Source organism: Plectropomus leopardus, chromosome 4, assembly GCF_026936395.1.
Source record: "Plectropomus leopardus strain MGB_pleo_1.0 chromosome 4, ASM2693639v1, whole genome shotgun sequence".
Classification (NCBI taxonomy): domain Eukaryota; kingdom Metazoa; phylum Chordata; class Actinopteri; order Perciformes; family Serranidae; genus Plectropomus; species Plectropomus leopardus.
The window spans coordinates 34,715,186-34,739,886 of NC_142179.1; the positions used below are offsets into that span (position 1 = coordinate 34,715,186).

The following is a 24,701-nucleotide window of genomic DNA, read 5'->3' on the forward strand; positions in this document are numbered from 1 at the left end:
AGGAGGAGCGAGAAGGGATGGCCTTACCTCCGCCACAGGCACTCCCTCTGGAGGGCGACAGTGCAGAACGATCATCCCGTTGATTGGCACCTCCTTCCCCTGGGGGTCCTGCTCAAAGTTTTTCCTCAGGTCTGTGTGGGGAGATAAGAGGCAGCTGTCAGGTGTCAAGTGTTACGGTCAGCCTGGCCTCAATCCTTTTCAGCGGCTAACGCGCCGGCCTGCTCCCAGCTCTGCACGCCATGACCTTCAAAACCCTTTAGCTGGTATAGGATAGAGAGGATCTCATGGCCCTGTGCTACGTAATCTATTGACAAGGTGGTTTGGAGGATACACTGGATGGAAGAAGTGCACTAGGAATGCTGTGATCATCCTGGGCATTTATGTGCATACAATAGTGACAGATCCTATTGTAACCTTTTCACAACTGCCTTTGATAGGTTCTTTCAACATGGAATGGGTTTCATGTACCCTTGGATCATAAGAGATTCCCTGGCATCTAAATCTAGGAAGAAATAGTGCCTTAGTTCAGCTGGCAGGTGAAGTAAGTGCTTACACAATGATATGCAAATCCTGGCAGATACAGATCTTCACATCACACCATCATCTGTGAACTCAAATTCTTACTTTCTTCAAAGGACAAGAAAAGACTTCTTTGCTTCCTTGATGTTTAAAAGTATTTGATTTCTCTCTCTCCGGGGCCATATTTTAAAAAAAAAAAAAAAAGTACAAAAACTTAATTCAACACAAAAGAGGGCTTTTAGATAACCTATAACACCCTCTGCCTGCAGTACTGGATTTAAACAACACTGGCTGTGAATTGCTGATTGTGTTTAAACTTGATTAGACAGCACTCGTTTATGGGAATAGATTATTTCACCACTGATAAATCGGATTCATTTTCTGTAAAGATAATGTCAGCTTCCTGTGTTCACACAGTTTGGTCCAACCCGAAGAAAAAAAACAGGTTCAGTTTTCTTTTACCTTCAGTCTGTTGCTGACATTAGGCCGTTCATCAATGTCAGGCCATAAGCTGGCGTCTGTCACCCTAGTTTTTAGGGTGTGTCCCCAACTGTTGGCAGTTATTGATGGGCATGGGCGGTATCATGGTATACCAGGGTAAATTGTATGTCGTGCACAGTATGCACCACCAGAGCTCAGTTTTCGGCCTCTACTGGTGGAACAGGCTAGCGCCGCACACTTATGCCGTAACATATTGTATACCACGGTGAAATTTCAGGAAGGTATGTAATATTAAATACTGCCCAAGCCTTCTTTTCAGCTTTACTTTTTGGCTGAATCAGCATGTTGAAACTGAGTTGGGGATGGTGGAGCCCCTGGATGAATGAAATCACTGATTGGTAGTTCATCTCAGCACATGAAAAGAACAAAAGTAAGGAAATCAAACAAACAGCTCAAGTCAAGAGGGCATGAGATTGAAAAAAACTCGTTAGATAGATTAGACTTTAAGCCATTGAGCTTGTCAGCGGAATTGGTTCATTATTGAGTCGTTGTTTGTTAGCATATTAACAAATGCTAACAAACACACCTGATGTGAACATTAGGTTGTGTTGTTAGTGTGCTAACTGGCTAACTAGCAGTTTGACTCTGTCCTGTTGGTCTACGAGTTTCCCTTTTTGAATGATGAATAAAGACTACTGCCACCTGCTGCTATGGCTTAAGTTTTAAAGGGACATTGCAAATTAATAAATACACAAGGTATAAAAATGCCAGAAATAGCCGGGAGGCTATTTTTCAAATATATATTTTGTCTTATGTGCTAGTCTTACGTGCTAGTTAGTTGTCACTGGCTGTAGTGTTTGCTGTGTGTTTAAAAGCAGCTTTTCGGCCGAGACACAGGAGACGTGAGGCGACACAACAGTCTATCTTTGTTGCCACTAGTTGTTTGATGTTGTTTTGGTTTGTCTGGGCCTTTAGGGGTTAAAGAAGATGCTTGAACAGACGTTGTGAATCAGTTTGGATGACTTGTCACTCTGCATCATCATAATACTGTTCTACTGGGTCCTCCAGGGGACAATCTAAAGTTTTTGTTTTTTTTTCATTTTCCCCAGGGAATGACAGCCAATCCTGCTGTACTTCACTACACCGGAAGGCTTTATTTTTTCGGTGCTTTCGCCTTTTATTTATTTTTAGGGGTTTAATCCAGGGGGCTGAAATCCTTGTGTCTTTGTGTGTTTTCATAAAATTCCGGTGAGACAGCACATCAAAAACATGAAATTTTCACCAATGATTGGAAGCTGTGACCAAATCTTGCACAACAAAAATGATGCCAATCAACCTGGGGGTGCTATAATTTAACATCAGGAAATTCATTTTGGAAAGGCCATATTAATTTGCTTGACAAAAAAAAGCCTTAGAAACCATAAAGACCTCTGACTAGACTTGATGCCATTTAGAATTTTTAAAAATATTTCGCTGACATCTCATTCCCATATTCCATTTGTGCCAAATTTTCTGTGGATCATCACTGGATCAAAAACTTGTTGATATCATTACTTTTACCAAAAAACTTGGTACCTTGGTACTTGGACCTGGCTTAGCACATAAGTAGGCCTAATTCCACAACTGTAGGCCAATCATCACAAAATTTTAAGGGTATGTCCACATCAGTACCTGAACCATTCTCTGAAAGTTTCATTCAAACTGACCTCTAGGGGGTGCCAAAAATAAAAAGATGAGAAATCAGGAATTGTTTTCCTATCGTCACAAAACCCGTAGGATATATTTCATAACAATGCTGAACAGCACGTGTAAAAATGTTTTTAATATCGCTCATCAGTTTTTAACATCACTCATCAGTTCCAAACAAGTCCTTGGCCTGGCGAGAAATTTGGCCATAAACTAATGACAGTTTGTCCAAACCTCACCAGACTTGGTGGATACTTTCAATTTAGCTAATTAAACATGTTCCCAAAATGTTTCTGCAACTGACCAAAGGAGGGTGGCAGGGTTTCCCCCGAAGGACATGGCCCTGCACAGATTTGGTCTTAAGTGAATGAACATCTTTCTGATTGTCATAAAACCTGTCAGTTATTTTTAATGCAGCCGTTGTAAACTGTCAAATGTCTTAATCCTTTGCAGCTTTCAACTTCTAAATGTCCATGCTGACTTGAAGACTGGAAACACCACTTGTGACTACATTTTGTATTTATATTCCGTAGGTCACAAAAAACAATTGGATACAAGCAGCAAGCATTTTCTGTCATATAGTGTTTTCACCTAACCCTAGAGCAGAGCACGGGGCATTTATAAAACATACAGTAGCTGAAAAAAGGCATGACATTTACTTTCACCTTGTCTTTAAAACAAATCAGTTCAGTGTGAACAAAACCAAAGCCTTCTGCATCTAGTCAACTTAAATCTGTCTTGGTGTGAATACATTTGAATTGCATAGTAGCTAACTTAGCATATCGGCACAGGTATTAAATCATACCTACATTTGTTTGGCCTTTTAAAATGAGCAGTTTGTACAGGCCAACTGAATTTATTTTTTGAAAGCAATCATTTATGAGTGATGTAAACAATAAGGTCAAAGACACCAGATCAATTCTAGAAACACCTCCATGTCATCACAATACTAACTTTTCACATACAGCTTTCTTGCTCAGTTGTTACATATTGTCAGATGTAGCTATGAGAGGCTTTGAGACAGCTGCTACAGCACTGATTACAGAGGCCCTGTCATACTCACAGGCGATGCGGACAGTAGCCTTGCGACTCTTGGAGGTGCCCAGGTGGCTCCAGGCCACACAGAGACACCAGTAGTCCTCTGGGCCGTGGAAATCCTCCACCTGCTGACGGGACACGTTTATCATCACCTCACGTACCTTCAGCCCTAGAGGAACAAGGCAGAACAAGATATGAAAATGATGCATCAAAATACACAATGTATGCACCCTTTTTGACTGCAGGGGTGCTAGCTCTTGCAACTAAACAAACCAAAACAGCACTGTCTTCACAAACAGAACAACATTTATATAGATTTATTAATCAGAGTATTCTGTTCACTCATAATCAGCAGGATAAGACGCACAGAAACAGCTGTTAACAGTTTGTAGCTTTCTCTCGTAACTTCTTTGTCTTGTCTCTTCAGCCAGGTTCCTACAATGGGGGAAACCTAGGAATTAGGGGCAAATTTACTATTTAGAATCATGGAGAACAAGCGAGCTAAATGACATCTGTCTATCTGTACCTCCATCCTTTTTCAGCACTACGGACAGCACCGCACCAACGTGCCATCTTTAATACAATATAGCCACAGGTGTGACTAACATTTCACCATTTAACAGCAAAAATTAACTTTTGTGCTGCTTAGGCTTCGACTGGCTGGCTAGTTTGTGGAATTCAACAAACTTGATTGTCTTTTTGCCATTTTACCCATTTCCTCCTTGCTGCTGTGGGCAGGCTATTTTTTAATTCAAACCATAGTTTCAAATCACATCAGCTCAAGCAAAGCGCACAAAATTCCCAACTCCATGCAATGCGTGACCTGCATCTCTTTCTCTCTCTCTCTCTCTCCCTTTCCCTCTCTGCTGAGATCTGGTTTAAAGTGCATCTAAAAAAGGCAAACAAGGTATTTTTGTGCAACTTCAATGGGGCATAAAGATTAACAGGACAGATAACATAAATATTAGACAAAATTTTATTTACATATTTTCATCGTGACACAGGAAGTGCCAGATTTAACGTGAGGTGAGGTGAGGTGACTTTATTTGTACCTGCAAGTAGATTTGTTTTGCAGCATAACAGAGAGAGACGAAACATGGACACCAAACTCTCGCTGCAGGTCGTTGGGTGCGCATGCGACCATGGCAATGTGAGGTGCCGGATCCTGTTCAAACAGGATCCAATGTATGGCCAAGGACCCTGGGTTGAGATGAGGTTTTTATATTGTTTCAAGGCACATGCAGAACTATAGTTAATGGAAAAAAAACCCTGAAAGACTAAAGCCTTGCATTCTAAATTTATGGGTCCTCACACATCAATACCCTGATACAAGCTGACGTCAGTGATCAATGGCTATTACAGGATTAGTCATGCAGAAATTCTAAGAAAAGACTGACACACTTCCTAAATCAGTGTTTTCTCCCTCTCCACTGAGCTCTGACAGCATCACTATGGAAATTGGCAGAAACACAGTCCCTGCGGGGTCTCTACTGTATCTTAAGCGCTCAGCAAGAGGAGAGCTAAATCAGCTGTAGCAGAATGAGCATTAATAATTTGAACTACACTTAACCACTTCAAACAGCATATGTAGGCTTGCTGCGCGAGCGACACGAGGACAATATACCATATTATGTAACACAAAAGGCATGCAAACACAGCACTTTGAGCAACACTCATATTTTATTGAATGCATTAAAGAAGAAAAAAAAGTCTATTTGAAAATCCTCTTAAGCAACACGCTGCCCTCAGTTGGAAATGTTTGTCACCCTGTCATATAGCTTCAGATGGCTATACAGCAACCATTTCTAATCTGAGTCATCGGCTTAGGGCCTGTCCCATATGTTTTCTCACCGCTCCTCAGAGCCTTTCTGCAGCCCGCAGGCCTCATACCCACAGCTGGATTAAAGGCGAGGCAATGTGCTGGGGACTGCAGAAAGACCAATACCCAAAGCCTTCCACCCCTGACTCTTGTGCATCCACTCTCTCTGATAAATAACACTTTAATCTGACATGCTCTTACTGAAGTCAAACAGCCTCATACTGCGGCTGCACAGCTTGCGAAGCGCTGAGCAGACTTCCAAATGAATACCAATTAAACCCGAGTGAATGGCAGCGGCTCTGCGGCGGCGGATCCATGCTGGTGTTCGTGTTAAAATTAAGAAATGGAGAGCATTTCATGGCGGGCGGTCTCCGCTGTGCCGGGTTTAAATGACAACAACAGAAAAAAAGGGGCTTCTTCCTTTTTTTTGTCACACCAAACGCGGCTGACATGTTGTGAAAAGCTGATACAAATTAGGCGGTTTCGTCTCAATATGGTGCACCGCGGTGTGTTCGGTGACCGGGGGTAGTTTAAATCGTGATTGACAGGCCTGGAGGGAAAAAAAAAAAAAAAAAAAAAAGCGGCTGCGTTTAAGGGAAAGAATGAACAAAGCAGCAGCTCTATGGTTGGTGCTTCCTAGTCGCAGCTCCTGTAGAGAGTGAGACACAAGCATAATTCATAATTTTCTCAAGCAGCAGCAGAGAGCTGGCAAGTGACAGTGTATGTGTGGGAGGAGAGACAGCGGAGAAAATAATGACTAATGACTTTCCATGATGCCCTAAAAAGTGTGAGCCTGTGTTTTAGAGAAGACAAGGAGAGAGAAGACAGACTGTTGGGGAGAGAGAGAGAGAGAGAGAGAGAGAGAGAGAAAAGCTGGCGGTAAGCTTTCTCGACGGAGCGACACATTTCCTGGAGTCCAAACCGGCGTCGACAGGTGGTTTGCCGGCGAGACGGAGACGAGTGCTGCCACTGTGTCATCTGTCAGCCCTATTTGTTTATAAGCAGAATACTGTTGACAGGGCTCATTAGAGTAAACCACTTGATCTGCTCTCCTCCCCAATCCCCTACTTGCTCTTTGCCGTTTCCTGAGTCACTTGATAAATCCATCCAAACCGGCTGAATCACTCCGAGAAAGACTGGCAAAGATGGCTGAAATGAAGTCTCGGCTGCTCTGATTCCAGCAAAGAGGGGAACGCCGTCGTCAAGCTTATTAGCTCGGATGCGGATGACAAGAGCTTCATTAAAATGTTGCATCAGGATCATTTCTGCTTTGAAAGTTTCAACTTCATGTATTTGAGTTCAGAAGAGGAAAACTTTTGTCCCGTGTCATCTTTCACTCTCTCCACATATTTCATCTGGTTCTCTTCTGTTAACCATCCAATAAAGGTAAAATGAGAATGCAGTGCAGCCCCATAGATCAATATTAGACTTTTTAGAAAATGGCAATATCTGCCCAATGTACTGGCAAGCTCCAAATTCTGGTCCATTGGCTCTGAGGCAGAGGGGATATGGGAGCTCTGACTCTATCACCCTCACTTGAAAGGCCCTGCCCTCATTTTTAAGGTGATGTTTCATTTAAATATCTGTTTATTGCCATTAAAGTCACTCACAAAATAAAAGCTACATTTACCCTCTGTCTCTCTGCCTGCTTTTAACTGTGGCCACTTACATGCTTATAGCAGAGTCACTATTTATCATGGGGGGCTGGGGTTGCAAAATAATCTTATTTTCAGGATAAGTTAGGCTTTTCAGAAATGTCATGATTTGGCATGTTAAAGGAATACTAGGCCAGCTTTCGACAAGCTTTTTATTATCACAATAAGGGTAGAATTTGTGGATGAATTGTGATAAACTTCCATTCATCTTACCAATACCCAGATCTCCTTGCTCTTCTCTGCTTAATTCTGCTGTTTCACTGGCTCTTGGGCTGTTGCTGTGACTAGCAATTGTACTTCCGCATTTTCGTATGCCCTCTACCAGACACAGAGAGCTAGGAAATCTCAAGCTGTAGAACAAGGCAGCACTGATTAAATATAAAGCAAGAATTTGCTACTGTATTGTCTATTTCTTTCAGGTTCCTGTATTAAGAAAGTTTGTGAACAGGAGGTTGGCGCCATACTGTTTCCTGCATGGCGAAAACATCAACATGTTCTCATCCAGCTGATGTGTTGTCTCATCCCAAATTGGAACATATTGCTGCTTTGTCAATGGACTTTTACATCTACCTATTACACTCTAGGTATCCTTGAGCATTTTCTGTTGATGTTGCGGCATAAAGGCTACCAATGCAGGGATGTCAACAAAAGCACATGGTGGGATTATGCTACAAAAAGCATGTGGTTACATTTAGGCAACAAAAGCACATGGCTACCAACACCGGGACTTAAGGTTCTGTTTGTTCGTGTTCTCAGCTGATGCTGTCTGGTGGCGTATTACACGTTTTTGTTCATGCGTTGCCTATTTCTCACTTCAAAAGTTTCAGAAACATGGTTTAATATACTGTAGTGTGTGTGTGTGTAAATTGGAATCAGAATTGGAACTGATGTTGTTCGCAGTTCCTGTTTGTAAAAACCACTAAGATACGGACATATCAGCTGGATTTCTTTTGATGCTGAGTAAAGTCTAAATTTGTTGATTATGAAGTTAAAAGGAATGCTTTTGAATGATTTCCAATCTATTCTCAACCACTCAAAGAATGTGACACACGAATGTATTTGTGATCGTTTCATAATCTACTGCTGCTAAAGGAGCTAAGAAAAAGGTGTAATCTCATCTAAAATACTATTTACAGACTATAGTAACAAACAGTTTGGAACAGTCATTGCATAAAAAAGGTTCCCAACCCCAAAGTCTGTGTTTAATCAGAAGAAGCCATTATCAGGGAATCTGTCGGTGCCACGGGCGCCTGTCAAACTCTGTACTGCTGGGGACAGTCTCACCCCATGTGATGCCAGCATGGAGAAAAAATATGTTGGGAGTTGTGAAATCATTTCAGTTGAAATGTTCACCCAGTTACTTTGGCCAGTGGGGTGCGTGCTGCAAGCCCAACTCAAAAACAGAAGAGCTTATGTTCAATATCTTTTGGCGATTTGAATGTTCTGAGCAAATATGGCTACCAATACAAAGAGATTCTGCCAGCAAATCAAATTGAGAAGAAAAAGAAATAACCTATTGTAAAGGAGTTAACAGGTTGATAGGTAATCACAGCACAGCTTACAGCAGAGTATTCTGTCAGACTCAGCATGGCAGAGAAGCTTGGCTAAATGGATTCATTCACATAACAAAAAGAGACAATCCTCACCAGAAAAATGCCAACACTTAGAGTGACCTACATTGGGGAAAGCATCCTTACACTTGTGCAAATAATGACTGTTGTCTCTTGGAGAAGGCAGAGGCAGCTTGACATTTTCTTAACCAATTTAGTTGCCTAAACTGAACCAAAACTCAGCAAATAGCATGGCTTATGAGATGATGCTCAGGGAAGTCAGTGCAGGAGCATCCCTACAGGTCATTTTGGAAGGCATTAACAAGTAGCCTATTTGTGGTTTGGGTAAAAGCACTTGGTGCACAAAGGGGAAAATAAAAGAGATGACTGAAATATCATATCAGTACAATAAATAAGCAATAAAAAGCCCAGATTTATACAGAATTAAATCGATATTGGGTGACGCTCCTGATGTTAGTCCAATACACTGTAACAAATTGCTATAAAAGTTCCGCCAATTTCTAAAAGTAATGGAGAGTTTTTCCAAAGTTATGGTAAAACAGAGTAAATCTTTATTCTTTCTCAAGCCAATATTACGGTGCATGGCCACTATACATGACCAGTTTGCAAAAACTGTCTGCCCTGCACCTCTGTTTGCTTCTGGCTACAGCTTGATTGGCTGTCTTGATGTAAGAACCATTTGACTTTTTAAAATTGCCACACCCACTGGTTGTGTAGTTGCATATAGTTGGCATGAAATATAGAATGCTGTAATAAATTCAATGTTAACACACCATTTAAGTCATTTACAGCAGTGACATTATAGAGTCATGTGTCACCTTAGAGTTACAAGGTTCTATCTGACATTATTTGTCAGAATTGAGATATTCATATATTCTTATTCAGTGACAACTTAGAAACATTATGTGGGGTATTTTTTTTTTTTTTTTTAAGTCATATGCAATTTTTGGACCTTCTATTAGGGATGCGCAATATTGGATTTTTTGTCAATATATAACAACTTATTTGGCCGATAACCAATACAAATATTTTTCCCACATAATTTCAGTGATCATCAAGTGAGAGACTTGATGACCACTGTAGTGGAATTAACGTCATAATATGCATACTCTTATCATGATGGCCCACCAGCAGATGACATACATAAAATGCAATGCTTTTCAATGTATTGAATATTCATTCATTGTTCAAAATAGGAAAAATACTTCAGCTTAGGATTGATACTTTGAACATGTTCACATCATGTCAATAATAAAATAAATACATCTTTTTGCAAGAAATCATCATCTTTGCTGATTCCGATATTTCATTTTAAAGCTAATATCTACTGATACCAATGAGGTGCTGATACTACCATGCATCATTTTTAGAAAACAAAAAGTTCTTATCATTTTGATCTTCAGTATGGAAAAACTTTAAAGCTCAATATCTCAAAAACCACTCAGACCACAGATAGAACCTTATTCTAAGGTGGTGAATGGTAGGATACTGGCAATTATCGCTGCAAGTTTACTGCTAGTTTACTGAAAATGTATGGGAAAAATTGTTAAAAATGTCAGAAAGGAGTAAACTACTGAATAAAAGCCCAAATGTCTCAAGCTTTGCATTGATGCTAAAATTAATTAAATAAAATCAACATTACATTTGCAATGCCACAAAATAATTCCAAATGTAACCACTCTGCTTTGGCCTGATCACTAGCCTCAAAAGCTTGAGCAGTGGTACGTGTAGAATCCTTTGGTTTTAATAGTATCAACCAGGTGCAATTTCATCATTCTATCCTTATAGGTGTGCAAATGGACATGGCTGGTGAAGAATTAAATGGTTTAATGTGGTGGTTTGATGCCACCTTCAACTGTTTGCTTCCATGTCTTGAAGCAGGGTGTGAAATTGCTGCTAACCTCCAGCCAACTGCAAGTAAATGATGATGGTAGCTATTGAGTTAGTGGGTTTGACAGGTACCGACCATCAATCAGAGCCTCTTTTCTACTCGATAAACCTCTCTGGCTGTGTTCGAAAAAAAAAACTAAAAGGAGCAGATGTTATTTGATTCACCTTCCACTGCGACCAGAAAAAAAAAAGAGTGAGCGTCTTGTGATTGTATCGGTCAGTAGATTTATGACACACAGTGTTTCCCCAAAACCAAATTCTATTCTCAAACGTAACACTTAAAACTTTACATATTTATCAACTACTTCTCTGAATCCATATGAACCAATCTTTGCATAAGCATAATCCACCATCACAAACGCCAGGAGCAAATTACAGGAGTTGAGTTTCATTACAGTTATGACTGGAGTATTAACTGCATACCAAATTAATTAGGCACACAAGGTCAAATTGCCTCCTAAGACTGACATTTAAGAGCTTTTTCTTAATAACAAATTCAGGCTTGGCACTCACTCCATATAAAACACACCAAAGCTACGTTACATCATTTCCAGCTAACTTCACATTAAATAATGAGGGCAAAAAAAACACAAAATCACTTCATCTGTTGGCATATTAGAGTGTTGTTCTCTGCCTAGCCTGTTTGTAACCCCTACCAACAATGTTATCGTCACTTCACCTGTCTACCAGCCACAGAATGAACTACCGAGTCTATCAAAGGACCCCACTTGGTAGGAAAGTTAACGGGACTAACTAGCATACTAGAATAGAGCACCTAACTCTGATTTTATTTCATTTTACCTCTCAGAATAAGATGCTTCTTGTTTTAGCATTTTCCATTCACTTACATGGAACAGTTAGCATTAACTTTTCTGTGTTAAAGTTTTGAGCTTATTTGCCACTATCACAGTAGTCAGCTTGACCAACCAGCCCACTAGCAGACTAAAAAAGACTACCCATATTTGTTTTTTTTTATTGAGTTAAAAAAGACTCATTGAGATTTAAAACCTCTTTTCCAAGAGTGACCTGGCCAAGAAGGCAGCTTAAAACAAGGTTACAACAATGAAATTGTTAATCCACTTGCATGAAGGGTTTAGAATTAGCTTTGCTAGCTCTTGAGCTAGGCCTACTTATCAACTCTGTGATGAACACAGATTTGGGTGGGATACCCCAGTTTGCTAGTTAGCCTACCAAAGAAGCTTTCAGTCAATTTTCAGCATGCATTAGAATGAATTACAAAGTTTGAAAATGTGTAGCAGCAGTTCTGACAATAGTTACTATCTGTGCTGCTGTTTGCAACTCAAACCATTGTGTGGTGCAGGAATGGCCCAGGGAATGTGACAAAGAGCTCAAGGCATCTACCTAGCCTCCAGAGTCCCAAGATCCCAAATCGATTGAGCATCCGTGGGACATGAATCATACAGTATAATGACTTGAAGGAGAGAGGGCTTTCTTCCAAAAATCACACTAACATCATCCTAACAGATTTTTCACTATTATTAACCATTGTTAAAGTTATTACTTACAATACATTTTGTCCTTAATTGATGAAGTTCACTGGAAGCTTTTTCTTATGCTAAAATCCAACAGGATAGTGCTTGGATTATGATTTTAAAAGACCTTTTTATCGAAGATTTTACTTATGAATCCAATTTGCAAAGGAGCATTTAAAATTGCCATGCATCATGTTCACTTTCACCTACTGTGCATCATCACTAAAAAATATCTTGAAACTGGAAGATCAGACAAAGCCTAATAATAACTAATAATCACTCTTTTTTATGTGCCTTGCCCATGTGCTTGCCTGCACTTATGTGCCACCTACACATTCTGTAAGAGGCACATCTGAATTTTTCGAGTAAAGCTGAGGACACTACACTTTAGATCTCAGAACAGCATTAGCACATTAGCGTCATCCTCCATCAGGGTCTCATTACGTCCGCTCCAGCTCGCAAAGTAGGGCTGGTTTCCACACCAGGACTTGCTGCTGACAGGAGAATCCTGCAGGTACCACTCTGACAATTCTTCCTTCTGTTCAGTAACCGAAGCACTTAAAGTACTGAGGCTTTGTTCAAAATGAATCCCCAAATTAGTCACCATTTCACTCTGCCCACATTCATATTGCATACCAGCAAAACTGGCTCACACACAACAAGCACAGGCACAGAAAAATGTAGGCATATTCGCATGTGCATGGAGCCATTAGAGTCTATTTCACCTATCTTTTTGGGGAAAGATATTTGATAGCACATCATTTCTTACTCCTTCCAGAAAAGAGAAACTTTTATCTCCCAACTCCATTAGGCCCTGTGCCCACTTCTTAGCTCTGTAACCAGAGACAGTCCCAGCCCACAGTCATGTCTCCTTGAAATGATACCCAATTTCAAGCCTGCAAAATGTGAAATCAAGCCTGACAAACCTAAAACATACCGCTAACAACGGACACATCTTGCAATGTTATGAGATGGTGAGAACAGCAGTGAGACAATACGGCGATGGTGGAAAAACAGCAGCAATTATAACTACAGTGGCTCGCAAACAAAGAACAAGGAAAAGCTGTTTTGTATTTCTCTATCTGTGTCTGGATGGGGAGCTAAATGCAGATTGATACATCAAGTCCGCCCACTCAAGTGAAAAGTCACCACAAACTTCAGTATTTTCTCTGTAACTGGATTCAGCAGTGGTGTGTGTGTGTGTGTGTGTGTGTGTGTGTGTGTGTGTGTGTGTGTGTACAGGGGGTATGGCAGTTGTTCAGTTTGTTCTCACATTCTTCCTTTTTTTGTTTCTGCTTCAGGTGATCTCTAAAACGTGTTTTACAACACCATATTGAGCGCATTAATTCTAATCATTAGGACTAGGCTCCTTTGTGTTTTAGTGCAGGATTTGTCTAAATTACACCTGTTTTTGCTTCATTCTCTCTGCTTGTGCAAGTCATTTTGTTTCTATACTGTGGTGCAGTGCTGCCAAATGAGGAGAGAGGGAAACAGTGAACCTAAGGGTTTGAGGTACTGGGGCAATTACTATGAGCCGCACAGTCCATGTATAACCAGAGTGAAAACTGTGTGTATTCTCCAGGAGCTGGAAAGATGGTCTTTCCAAAAAACTGGGCTGTCTATGCAGTAGAAAGATGCAAAGACTTCTTAGGCAAGAAAAAGGCAATGCAGTGACATATTCTTGTTTTAGATTTGATCAGCACTGCCTAGTTTTAGAGTTTGATCTGAGTTTGGTCTGAGTTTGAGAGAGGGGCAGCTCTATCTCGATCCACTTTTTTTTTTTTTTAAGATATTTTTTGGGCATTTTTGCCTTTAATCGATAGGAAAGCACAAGTGTGAAATGGGGAGCGAGAGAGGGAATGACATGCAGCAAAGGGCTGAGGCTGGAGTTGAACCTGGAACCGCTGTGGTGAGGACACAACCTCTATACAAGGGGCGCTTGCTCTATCCACTGAGCCACCAGGCACCCCTGGATCCACTTTTTTATGCTCTTTTTGACCATGGTCAATGCATGCAAAAATGACAAAATACAATCTGTGGTAAAAAGCATGAAAAGCGTTGCTGGGAGAGGGACGTTTGAGGCATCTTGCAAAATATTCCTTTAAATGTGTTCTAAGTGGGCGTTCTAAGTGCCTAATTCTGTTTGCCATTCTCGTGGGCAGAATCTTGAGGAGCAACCTAGGTGTGGAGAGTTGTCTATTAAAGGGCCTTGGTTGCATCTCTACTTACTGCATATGACTTAATTCTGCTGGCTACGAGAGGTAGGAGTACTTCAGTAGTTTGAGTGTGAAGCAGGATGAGGGTTAGAACCTCCACTTCTGAGATCATAGGACTCTCCTGGGAAATGGTGGATTGCTTACTTTGGGTTGGGAGGGAGTCAGTATCCTTAGTGGAGTATCTTGAGATCTCGTTCTTGACGCTCATTCTGGTGCTGAGCTTGACAGTCTGGATTTACCAATCGATTCAATCCTTACGAGCTCTGGGTCATGACTTAAATAATGAGGTCATTGATACAGGTGGCCAAAATTCCTGTGCCAGGGTTTAGAGGCAGGGCATTGTACTCAGAAAACTGCTCCTTGCCTGATATCAGACACAACTGTCAACACATTACACTCCATATCCATCTTCAGTCTGACATTGTTTCCACCCTAACTGATTTTGGGGAAAGGGGATACAATTTCTGCAGAGCACTCACTAGATGCCAACGTATCCACCTGAGTCTGACATCTTTTTGAGTCCGCACTAATGTGTGGCAATGCCAATATACTTGTTTTACCTGAGTTTAAGGAGTAAAGAGTAGCAAAGTGATACTGTGAAGACATACTTTTTTTTGAAGGCAAAACTTTGAAACAGAACTTTCAAAACTTTGAAAGCATTGCCTATCTTGTCTAGTGCTGTTATTTTTTCTTACTGGTATTTGGGCACTGTTTGACAACGTTTGGTGCTAATTGGCAAATCAAGTCCCCCCACAGTGCTCAGTGGTCTACTGAAACCATAGTTTCATGTCATGATGCCAGACTAAACACTCAACTCAAACTCAATGGAGTAGGAGGATTCAAAGGTCTGGATGCTGACAATCTTCAAGCAGAAAGAAGCCAGTTGATGTGGTTTGGAGCATTTGATTGAGATGCCTTCAGGCTCAGTCCCTTGGGAGCTATTACAGGTATGTCCAACTGGGTGAAGGCCCGGGACAGACATAGAACATGCTAGAAAGATTACATATCCCATATGATTTCTTGTTGAATGCCTCAGCGTTCAACAAGAATAGCTGGAGGAGGGGGCTAGGGAGAAGGATGGGCTGGCAGGCAACCTGGATGGGAGGCAGAAAAAACATGCATGGAAGGAAAGCAGTGATCATTAAGGATGCTCTGGTAGCCTTATATTAAAGACACACACTGCATACCATTGTTTGACTTCAGCTGCGGAGCTTTTGTTACAGTCTCAACTAGCAAATAAGGGCAAAAAATATGAACCCTCTAGTCCAGAACTTTGTCCTGCTGAAATCATGCAGCACTGAACAGTGTCGCTCTGCATCTTCACTTTCTTGTGTAAGTGTTGCCGAGCACCTTCCCAAGGGTCAAAATTGGAAATAAAAACACTAGTGCATGCATCGATACTCCTGTGACGGCTCTGGTATTATAGCCAAATCCGCTGACTCATCAGCAGTGACAACGGGTCCCTTTCTCCCTCATAAAAAAAAAAATCAAACCTTAACAGCCTCAGCCCTGGCAGCAAACATGCGGTAAAGCTAAATAAAATCATATCTAGGAAAAAATAACTTATATCCCCTCCTTTCCCCCCAGGAGTCTATAGTCACAGTGAAAGGGTGTATGTATGTGTGTGTGTGTGTGTGTGTGTGTGTGTGTGTGTGTGTGTGAGGTGTATTGTCCGGGCCACATTCGGTTAACAACCCCATTAACTGGCTCACAAAGCAACCCCGGGGCAAAGATAACATCAATCCCAGCTTTAGAGGCCATTATGTTTCAGCCTGAGATATACGTGGCATGCTGGAAAAGCAGGGTAAGGCTGCAGCAGTGGAGTAGCTAGAAGGGTGGTGAGGTGTTGCGCCAAGCCCGACCCTACGTCCACCCGGCAACCCAGTTCTGACCACACACACACACACACACACACACACGCGACAAAGCTCCAACAAGCCCCCCTGGGCTACTTGGCAGGTGAGCACTGAGGCTGTTTATCTACTTTAGTCAGGTCTACAAACTACACACACACACACACACACACACACACACACACACACACACACACACACACACACACACACAAACACACAAACACACACGCCAACAAATACATCATGTATGTCAGCTTCTACAATATACAAAAACACACACTGTAAACACAATATGAACATTATATGCACCAACGCACATGCATTAATACATACAAACAAACACCTAAGCACACACACTGAAACATCCCTTTATTAAGCCCACACACAAACACTATCTCATTATGTACATATGCGTACATGCAATACCAATACAGGCGGTACAAATAACAAATTATAAACATACCCAGATGGCTGAACAACACACACAGCATACCCCACATAACAATATGTACACACATTTAATTATTTATAACCCACACCCATACACACACACACACACACACACACACCCACACACACACACACACCCATGCACACACTTTATAGGGCCTCTGCAGTGTACGAAGGCGTAAGCTTTGTCCGCCCGCTGCTTACCGATGATAACATTCACACTCCACAGATGCTGGAAAGAAAGGTCAATGATTTTTTTCTCCCCTTCTCTTTCCTTCTGATTCATCGGTAACTACTGAACACCAGGATTCTATACGTGCACATGTTTGTGTGCAACTCCAAGTGCTTAATAGCCAGATTCCTCCAAGGGAGGCTTAACTGCCTCAATTAAAATCACATAAAGGAGAACGCGCGAGTCCTAACAGCATAAACACGTCTCCTCTTTTAGAACAAACAAGGATAAAGAGTTTCCCCCTGATAGAGTCAGGTGGATGCTGATTTCCTCTCGTGCTCCCGGGTTGGAGGCAGTAATCATGATAAGGGAAGCGCCGAGAGAGGCGGCATCGATGACTGACGGCTCCCCCCGCTGTCCGGGACATATGGGTGGGAGGGGACTGGTTTAGACCCAGGGGATCAGTCTGCTATCCCCGCGGGCGCCCCGCTGAGCGTCTCCCAGATTCAGCGAGACAGGGAGGTTTTCATGGCAACCGTGGGAGGAAGTGCTGAGGGTTTCTTCACAATAGGAAATAGGACGGAGTTTACTTCAGGGGATGGAGTTGAGAAAAACCCACCTACACTCGGTTTACTAATCTCCCGAGGCTGACATGAATTTTAATCAGGTGAAATTCTTGGTTTGCATTACAGCGAGTAGCATCAAACGGAAGTTTGAAGAAGTGCAGAAAGGATGTTTGGAAGATTCATTTCTTTTAATCTTTGTATGTTGATCAGAAACTGGAGGTCATCATTTTTGCATTTTGTAAAATAAACTGTCGCTCTTTTTATATGCATGAACTCTAATAACTTGTCCTCATTTTTATTTATTATTTTTTGACATGACTAAGCTTTTTTTATGTATGATAGAGGTAGACTTTGTGAACCCTTTGGAACCTAAGCAAATTGGCCTGATTTCTTTGAAAACATGGGAGGACAGCAATGAGCAAATTAAGAAGAAATGGCCAAAAAATGAGCAAAAATCAATCAGTCAATCAATCAATAAAATAAAAGTCAAAACACAGGATATGAACATGGATGTGACCGTCACATTTTTACTACTACTACACATAATAATAATAATAATAATAATAATAATAATAATAATAATAATAATAATAATAATAATCATAATAAAAAGAAATCAAACCAATGTGCACAGGGTTCAAAGGCTTAAATACCTTTGAAAGTCATCTAAATGCAGCACCAGAAAAGCGATGTCAATCCAGGTTTTTGAGGATGAAAGTCAAAGTATTCATTTGCAGTGACAGACTCACAGTGAATTATCATCCATAAGTGCAGTTCTTTTCAGCTCTATTAGTATCTTTCAGGTCATTGTTTCTGTATTTAGAAAAAAAACTCTGATTTACTGTACCCAGAGTACATTACCTGCCCAGCACCTAACAAGAGACAGAAACAGTAAGCAACCATCTGGAAAACACAGTAGAGCAATTAGTGTGCCAAACTTTTCCCTTTGGCCAAGGAAAGCAGTTCATGTCAGTTAATGCAGCTTTAGGGGAGCTCTAAACGACACACAGAGTTAGAAATGACATCACGTCCAAGTTGACAGCATACTTAGCTTTAAAAAGTAAAAGTTAGTTCATATTAAATAATAGAAATCACAAGTTGAAACCAACAAGTCTTTGGTGTGTATATTGTAAGCTAGCTACAACTTAACTCTGTACAGTCAGTACCTCAATGGCTTAACTGAACAAATTGTCCAGTTGTGACGTTTTCTCGAATAACAGTGAATACATTTTAGAGGTGAAATTATTGCCTTAACTTGTTGCTCTTGGCAGTGTGAATGCTCATATGGTAGCAGGTAGCTTTTGTGTTAGCAAGCCATGTAAGCAAGCAACCATTTGAGGGCAATGTCAATGAGCTACCAACAGTCTGCAGTAACGACCATCTGTTCCATGGATATTTTTCACCACACCATGACTATTTCTTTGTCAGTATTTTGGCAAATAACTATGGATTTTCTATGGGGAATTTGCTCTCATTTGCATAAGGTTAAAATGTATCAGTTCTCACTGTCTCATTCTGTGTCTATCCTACTTTGACACAGTTCTTTGAGAGTGATTCACTTGTACCATAGAAAATAAATGAGGACAGTTCTCCTTGTAGCTCTCCACCATGGAGGAAAATTTGGATTACTTTCAATGTGAACACTCCATTACTGTTCATGTTTAATACGTGTGTCTCGGTTTTTCTCAGTGTAGATTGAACCTGACAATACTCTGTATATTCTTCTGCAGGTTTTTCATTCTTATGATCATCATGAGACACTTGAGCTCCCTGCTAAATGACAGGCTAATGAAATTCTTTGGCTGCAGCTCCTCGTGGCGGGGTGAGGCAGATTCCATTACAGGCTTTACAGACTGACACCCCAAACACCGTTGAGTCAAATCCTAATCCCATATTGGTCTAAGCCTGGGTAATATTCTTTTTTTTATATAGGTCCTTTCATATTTCTCTCGCTCTCACGTCTCAGATAGCTATCAGCAGTTATTAGTACACTAAGGCATGAATGATGGCTGTAGAAATTAGACAGCTGTACCAACTTATCCAAGCTTCAACAGACAGATTCACTTGACTAAAAATGTGTCCAAACACCCCTTTGATGAAGTGACTGGCATCATACACATCATAAATACTCTGAATATGATTTTAATGAAAGCACCTGTCACTGTTTTTATTCAAGTGTGAAGCAGATGATTCAGAAACTGCTGAAAAGTCAGAAAACTTTCCAAATGTCAAAAAAACACATCAACCAGGAAATCTTTTGAAAACTGGGAAGGCTGTTCCTCAGAAACCGTTAATTGTTGCCAAATTGTAGACAGTCAGGAGACATCAAAAGTGAATTTAGTAATTGTATTCCAGAACCAGCTAATGGCCAAAATCATATAGTGGAGACTTGCAGCTGAAACACGTTTAGGAACATGGCCAGAATAACATACTTGGTGGCCCAAGGGCAAAAATTTGTTGTTGTGCCACTATTGACCCCATCTGTATAGCTTTACCCTAACTGCTTCCCCAAACCACAAGCATTCCAATGCCTAAATAATACCAAAGGTATTCATGTGTCAGTTATTTGAAAAGTTAAAAGATCGTTTTATTTTTCTCTGGATTCTCCAGCTTCCTTTTGCAGTCCAAAGACAAGCAGGTTAGGTTAAATACTGACACTAAAATGTCCAGTGGGTATGAATGTGAGCGAGACATTGTGTTTTATGTCTCTATATCTCAGTCCTGTCATTTCCTAGAGACCAGGTGTACCCTGCCTTGTACCCAGTGTCAGCTAAGATAAGCTCCAGCCCCCCTGTGACCTTGTATAGGAAAAGCAAGTATAGATAGCGGCTTGATGGGTAACGTTCTGCAAGGATATGCACCATGTAAACACATTATTGGCTGAAATAATCATGGTATTACAACTCGACTTTTTCTGCGGCCTTACAAGGCCAAGGCCACAATATCAGAAAAAAACAAAGAATCTAACAACCTTGTCTTTAACACTGTACTACTGCCAACAATCAAGTTGACAACTCCAGAGCTGAAAAATGACGCCAACGCAGAAGTGCTGAAAAAACTGCAGTTCCTTCAATGGTCGCTTGAGGCTGGCTCCAAGAGTGACTCAATCCCTATAGACCCACATGTTCAAATGCCCAACTTTATTGCAGAAATAACATGTTTACAGGCTGAAAACCAAAAAACAAAAACCAGTTTTGTCTTTACAGCTATTTTCAACATCCATGACAACTGTACGGGGTATACATTTTTAAATAACCAACCTGTTTGAATTTCATTACGGCTTAAAATTATGCATAATTAGGGCATGGCCACTTTGAGTGACAGGTAGATAATGTGGATGGACAGTTTGCTACCACAGCGACAATGTTGGTTAGGGAATGTAACTGTGGTGTAACTGTGGATTTACAGTGCTCATGTAGCCTGGCTGTTGCTATTTCGGCTCTTTAAGTTCATGAATGTTAATTAAGATTTTGGTTGCCTAAAAATTCTTGTTCAGAATTTGTTTTATTAAAAGTCCCCCTAAGGAGTCAGATATTCCTTTTAATCAGCAAGTACATTCTATTTTAATAGTTTTAAGCACAAACTATATATAAAGATGGATGACAGGTTTCCACTTCCTCCTACTGTACAAAAATGAAGCCAAAATGTCCAGGATACGGCCTCTGCAATTTTGCGCTGGGGATATCATTTAGAGTCAGAGATTTCGCAGTAGCAATCTCAACAGTATCAAGTTCTTGGCTCTACACCTGTCTTACCGATCATGAAAAGTATAGAACATGAGAACATCCAATGGCTTACACAACTGTCAATCAGGTCATCAAATTTCCTATTTAAAGCATTAAATAACTAATTATAACTGAACTTATCAGAACACAGTACACTTGAACAAATATCAGCATGTTAAAAAATACTTAAAACAACAGAAAAGATCTCTAGAAAAAAATTACTTGACTTGCACTTTCATCTTTTAGTTTGGCCCATTAACCAACATAGAGGGGTTGAGGTTCATGGCCTGTATTGCAATCAGCCACCAAGGGGCACTAGAGATGTTTTGGGTACAATTTTATGAGGTGGTCATGTTGTCCATCTTATGTACAGTCTATAGTTGAAGGCCTGTTTTTTGCTAGTAAAAGTAGCATTAGCTTAAGTGTTATCGTAGATATTATCCCTCACTGTGATTGCACCGTGCTGACCAAGCTAGGCACTAGTATTAGGGTTATCTCAGCCTCTCATCAAAACATGGTCGCTTTTGGCTCCAAAATTCAAACTTAAAGAGGGCAAAAAACCAAAAGTGGCTATGTTCATGATTTATGTAGTCTATGGGTACAATGTTGCGAAAACAAGTCTTCAAATGAAATGATGTACAACTGATATTTGAAGCCAGATCGATAAATTGGGGAGACCAATGTATCAGCTGATTTGAACTTGGCACAAAATTTGGAACATACTCTCATAATTTTCAAACTATTAATTCTGTTAACTTTGGTGATCCTCTGGTGCCACCATTAGGCTGATATTTGAGGTTTTGGGTGTAATGTCTTGACAGTTCTTTGATGGGTTGTGTGATAATTTAGTCCAGACATTCATGGCCTGCCATGATAGATTGTAATTATTTTGGGGATTGCTTCACTTTTCATTTAGCGTCATCATCAGGCTACATTTTTTCCCAATTGCCTGCTTTGCATAACTCTTATGTGATGGACATACTTTGAAGATATTTTATGTTCAGGCGTATGTTTAAACTGCTGCTCAGTGCACTGAAATTGAGCCAGCAGTGCCAAGCCTTGGCCATTATTTACTGGACAATGCATTTCCATCACAATTTCTATACAGTCTTCACAGATATTAAACTTTTAGCTTCAAGCCTGCATAAAGCCTTTTGTGGACATTTTATCTAATTTCGCCATTGCCGGTCAGCTTTTGTAATTCAATACGGCTTAGTTAGCATGAAAATAGGTGGATGAAACATTTTTAATAACAAGAAGGCAATTACTAGAGACTTCATTAGGATCTTCTTATAATTGCATCAAGGCTCGCTGAGTATTGCTGCGCATAAAGGAAATTATCTTGATTCCTATCCCCTGCATATCTCATACCAGTCATCTCTCTGCATTGTTAAGCTGCTACAATATGTCTCACTGACCTGATGAGAACTTTATTACTGGGAAAGAGTCCAACTAAACCTTCTGTACTTCACCCAGCTCTGGAGTCCACAGCAAAGTGTTCAGTTTAATGTGCCAAGATTGGCAAGAACAGATCAGTCCTGTCTTAGAGACAAAAATCCACCCTCCTGTCCTTTCACAATGTTATGCATCATCATTTTCCCTCAACCTGCCTCATGTACTTCAGCATTTCCCAGAATACCTTTCAACAAGGGGGGTGCGCTTGTTGCCTTCAATCTCACAGGGGTTTGTGAGCAAATAAATATCTTGTTGCTCAGGAGCCGAGCGCTCTGGGAACACTGGGGTGTGTCTGCAGCCTGGCCCTTTCTTAAAATGCGAATTGCCTTGAAGCTGCATTGCATTCTGGTCCAGTGAGGGTACTGTGGGTGGAAGAAAAGGTATCTCTTTTTCTTCTATGATTGATTTCTTCCTGTATGATTGTTGAATCTTGGTCCAAAGTGGTGGTTTGCAATCAAAAGCAAAAATGTGTATGTCCTTTAATGTGTATATAATTTTGGATCAGATTCAGGCCTTAAAGGAGCATTTCACTGATTAAAAGAGGGTCCTCACTTAAAACAAATACTTTTAAAATTGGTGCTACATGACATGAGAAAATAGAGAAAAAGGTGTGGAGCATTCACTTTTACTCAGGATGTAAAAAACCTACAACTACCAGAATGCACTGTGCTGTACCAGACCAATCGAGTTCATCAGAAATTTGTCATAAATCCCCAAAATGAGTTAGCGTTTCAGCACCGTCAGTTCTCTCATCTGGAATTCTACTGGTTGTTTGAATGGGTTTTTGGTTAGATGTGGTTTCACTGCTGTGTTTATCGTTTGAGCTTTAGGTTTTTGTTTTCACGGTGCAGGAAGCAGTATGGCATCCACTTCCTGTTCACAAACACTCACTATTATAGTGACACAAGGTACTAAAATATTTTTCTGAAAACATTTTAGGAGAAAAATCTGCAATGCAGTAACATAATCTTGGTATATATTTGATCAGCACTACCAAGCTTTTAACTATAATCTATAATCTTGGTGTCCATGCTGGCCACATAGACGGTAGGCAATATAAAAATACGGAAGTACAGCCTGAAGATCAAGCAACAGCCCGAGCCAGTGAAACTCAGCCACGCCAGATATGTCACCCATCAGTTTCACTGGTTGGGGAGGAGGGATATCTAGGTACTGGTTAGACAGAGCAAAGTTTCCCATAGTTCATTTACACATACTACCCACATTGTTTTGATACAAAGGTTGTTGTTCCCTTTAAGTTTCACTTTAAATGCCCCTGACCTCCTGCTGCTCCACGTGTGCCCAGAGTACACTTTTCACTCTGAGAGTTGCAACGCATAACCAAACAGTATAAATATATTTCAAAAACATTCCCAATGAACAGTCTAGCTCCAAAAATAGGAAATCAGTTTGTGGCAACTGATGTTTTACTTAAGGCAGGCTGGCACAAATTCAATTGTGGGAAACCCTGTGGAAGTGTCAAGGGACTCACAGTAAAAGCTGAAGTTTATAATCACAAGCAAAAATGTGTATGACCTTTCATTTCTGATCACAGTCAGGCCTTAATGTGACATTCAGATGAACTTGCTAGAATTTAATCTGCAAACAGCTGCTGACAATGTTTCTTTATAGATGGGACTAGAATAATCTATAAAAAATGCAATCAATATCCATGCACACACTTTGCAGGTTTGCCTGTCCTCAGGTGCTGTATAGCACACAGCGCACATATACACAGTCTTCTCTTCGTGTCTGCTTCTGGGGAACTCAAGGGCATTGTCAGCTTTATCAGTGCATAGTGATTCATCAGGCTAGTTGGTAAATAAGAGATGCTATCAGAGGCTCCTGGTGGCATTGAGGGCCCATGTCCTAATCAATAACATTCCAATTCTTCACTGATCTCCTTCTCTGATTAGCCGTTCTAATCCAATACACAATGTTGCTGTCTATTACTGAGCCAGGACAAAGCCTTCCCGTTAAACCCGCCTTTATCTGTGGTTTTGCGTTTACAACTGATATAAGATGGGCCTGTGCCAGCGGCTATGGCGAGGACATCCTCGGGCTCTTCTAATTGCTAATCCACTTGGGCCAGCAGATAACGGGGAGATTTTACATGGCCAGGCAGTGCCACAGGCAGTTAAGTGCAATG

At 40.7% G+C, this 24,701-nt stretch overlaps 1 protein-coding gene across 6 annotated transcripts in view; it reads right to left on the reverse strand.

Annotated features, from left to right (window-relative positions):
* The window catches only part of unc5db (unc-5 netrin receptor Db), a 273,315-nt gene that overhangs the window by 123,139 nt on the left and 125,475 nt on the right, over positions 1-24,701 (reverse strand). For all 6 annotated transcript variants that reach the window (XR_015776501.1, XR_015776502.1, XR_015776499.1 and 3 more), the window contains exons 3-4: positions 3,710-3,853; positions 28-131 (exon numbers count right to left, since the gene is read on the reverse strand). Coding sequence is in view for 2 of the 6 variants with exons in the window: in XM_088077178.1 (XP_087933304.1) it covers positions 28-131; positions 3,710-3,853 (248 nt within the window). In the remaining 4 variants the exon portion in view is untranslated. The remainder of the gene's footprint in view (positions 1-27; positions 132-3,709; positions 3,854-24,701) is intronic.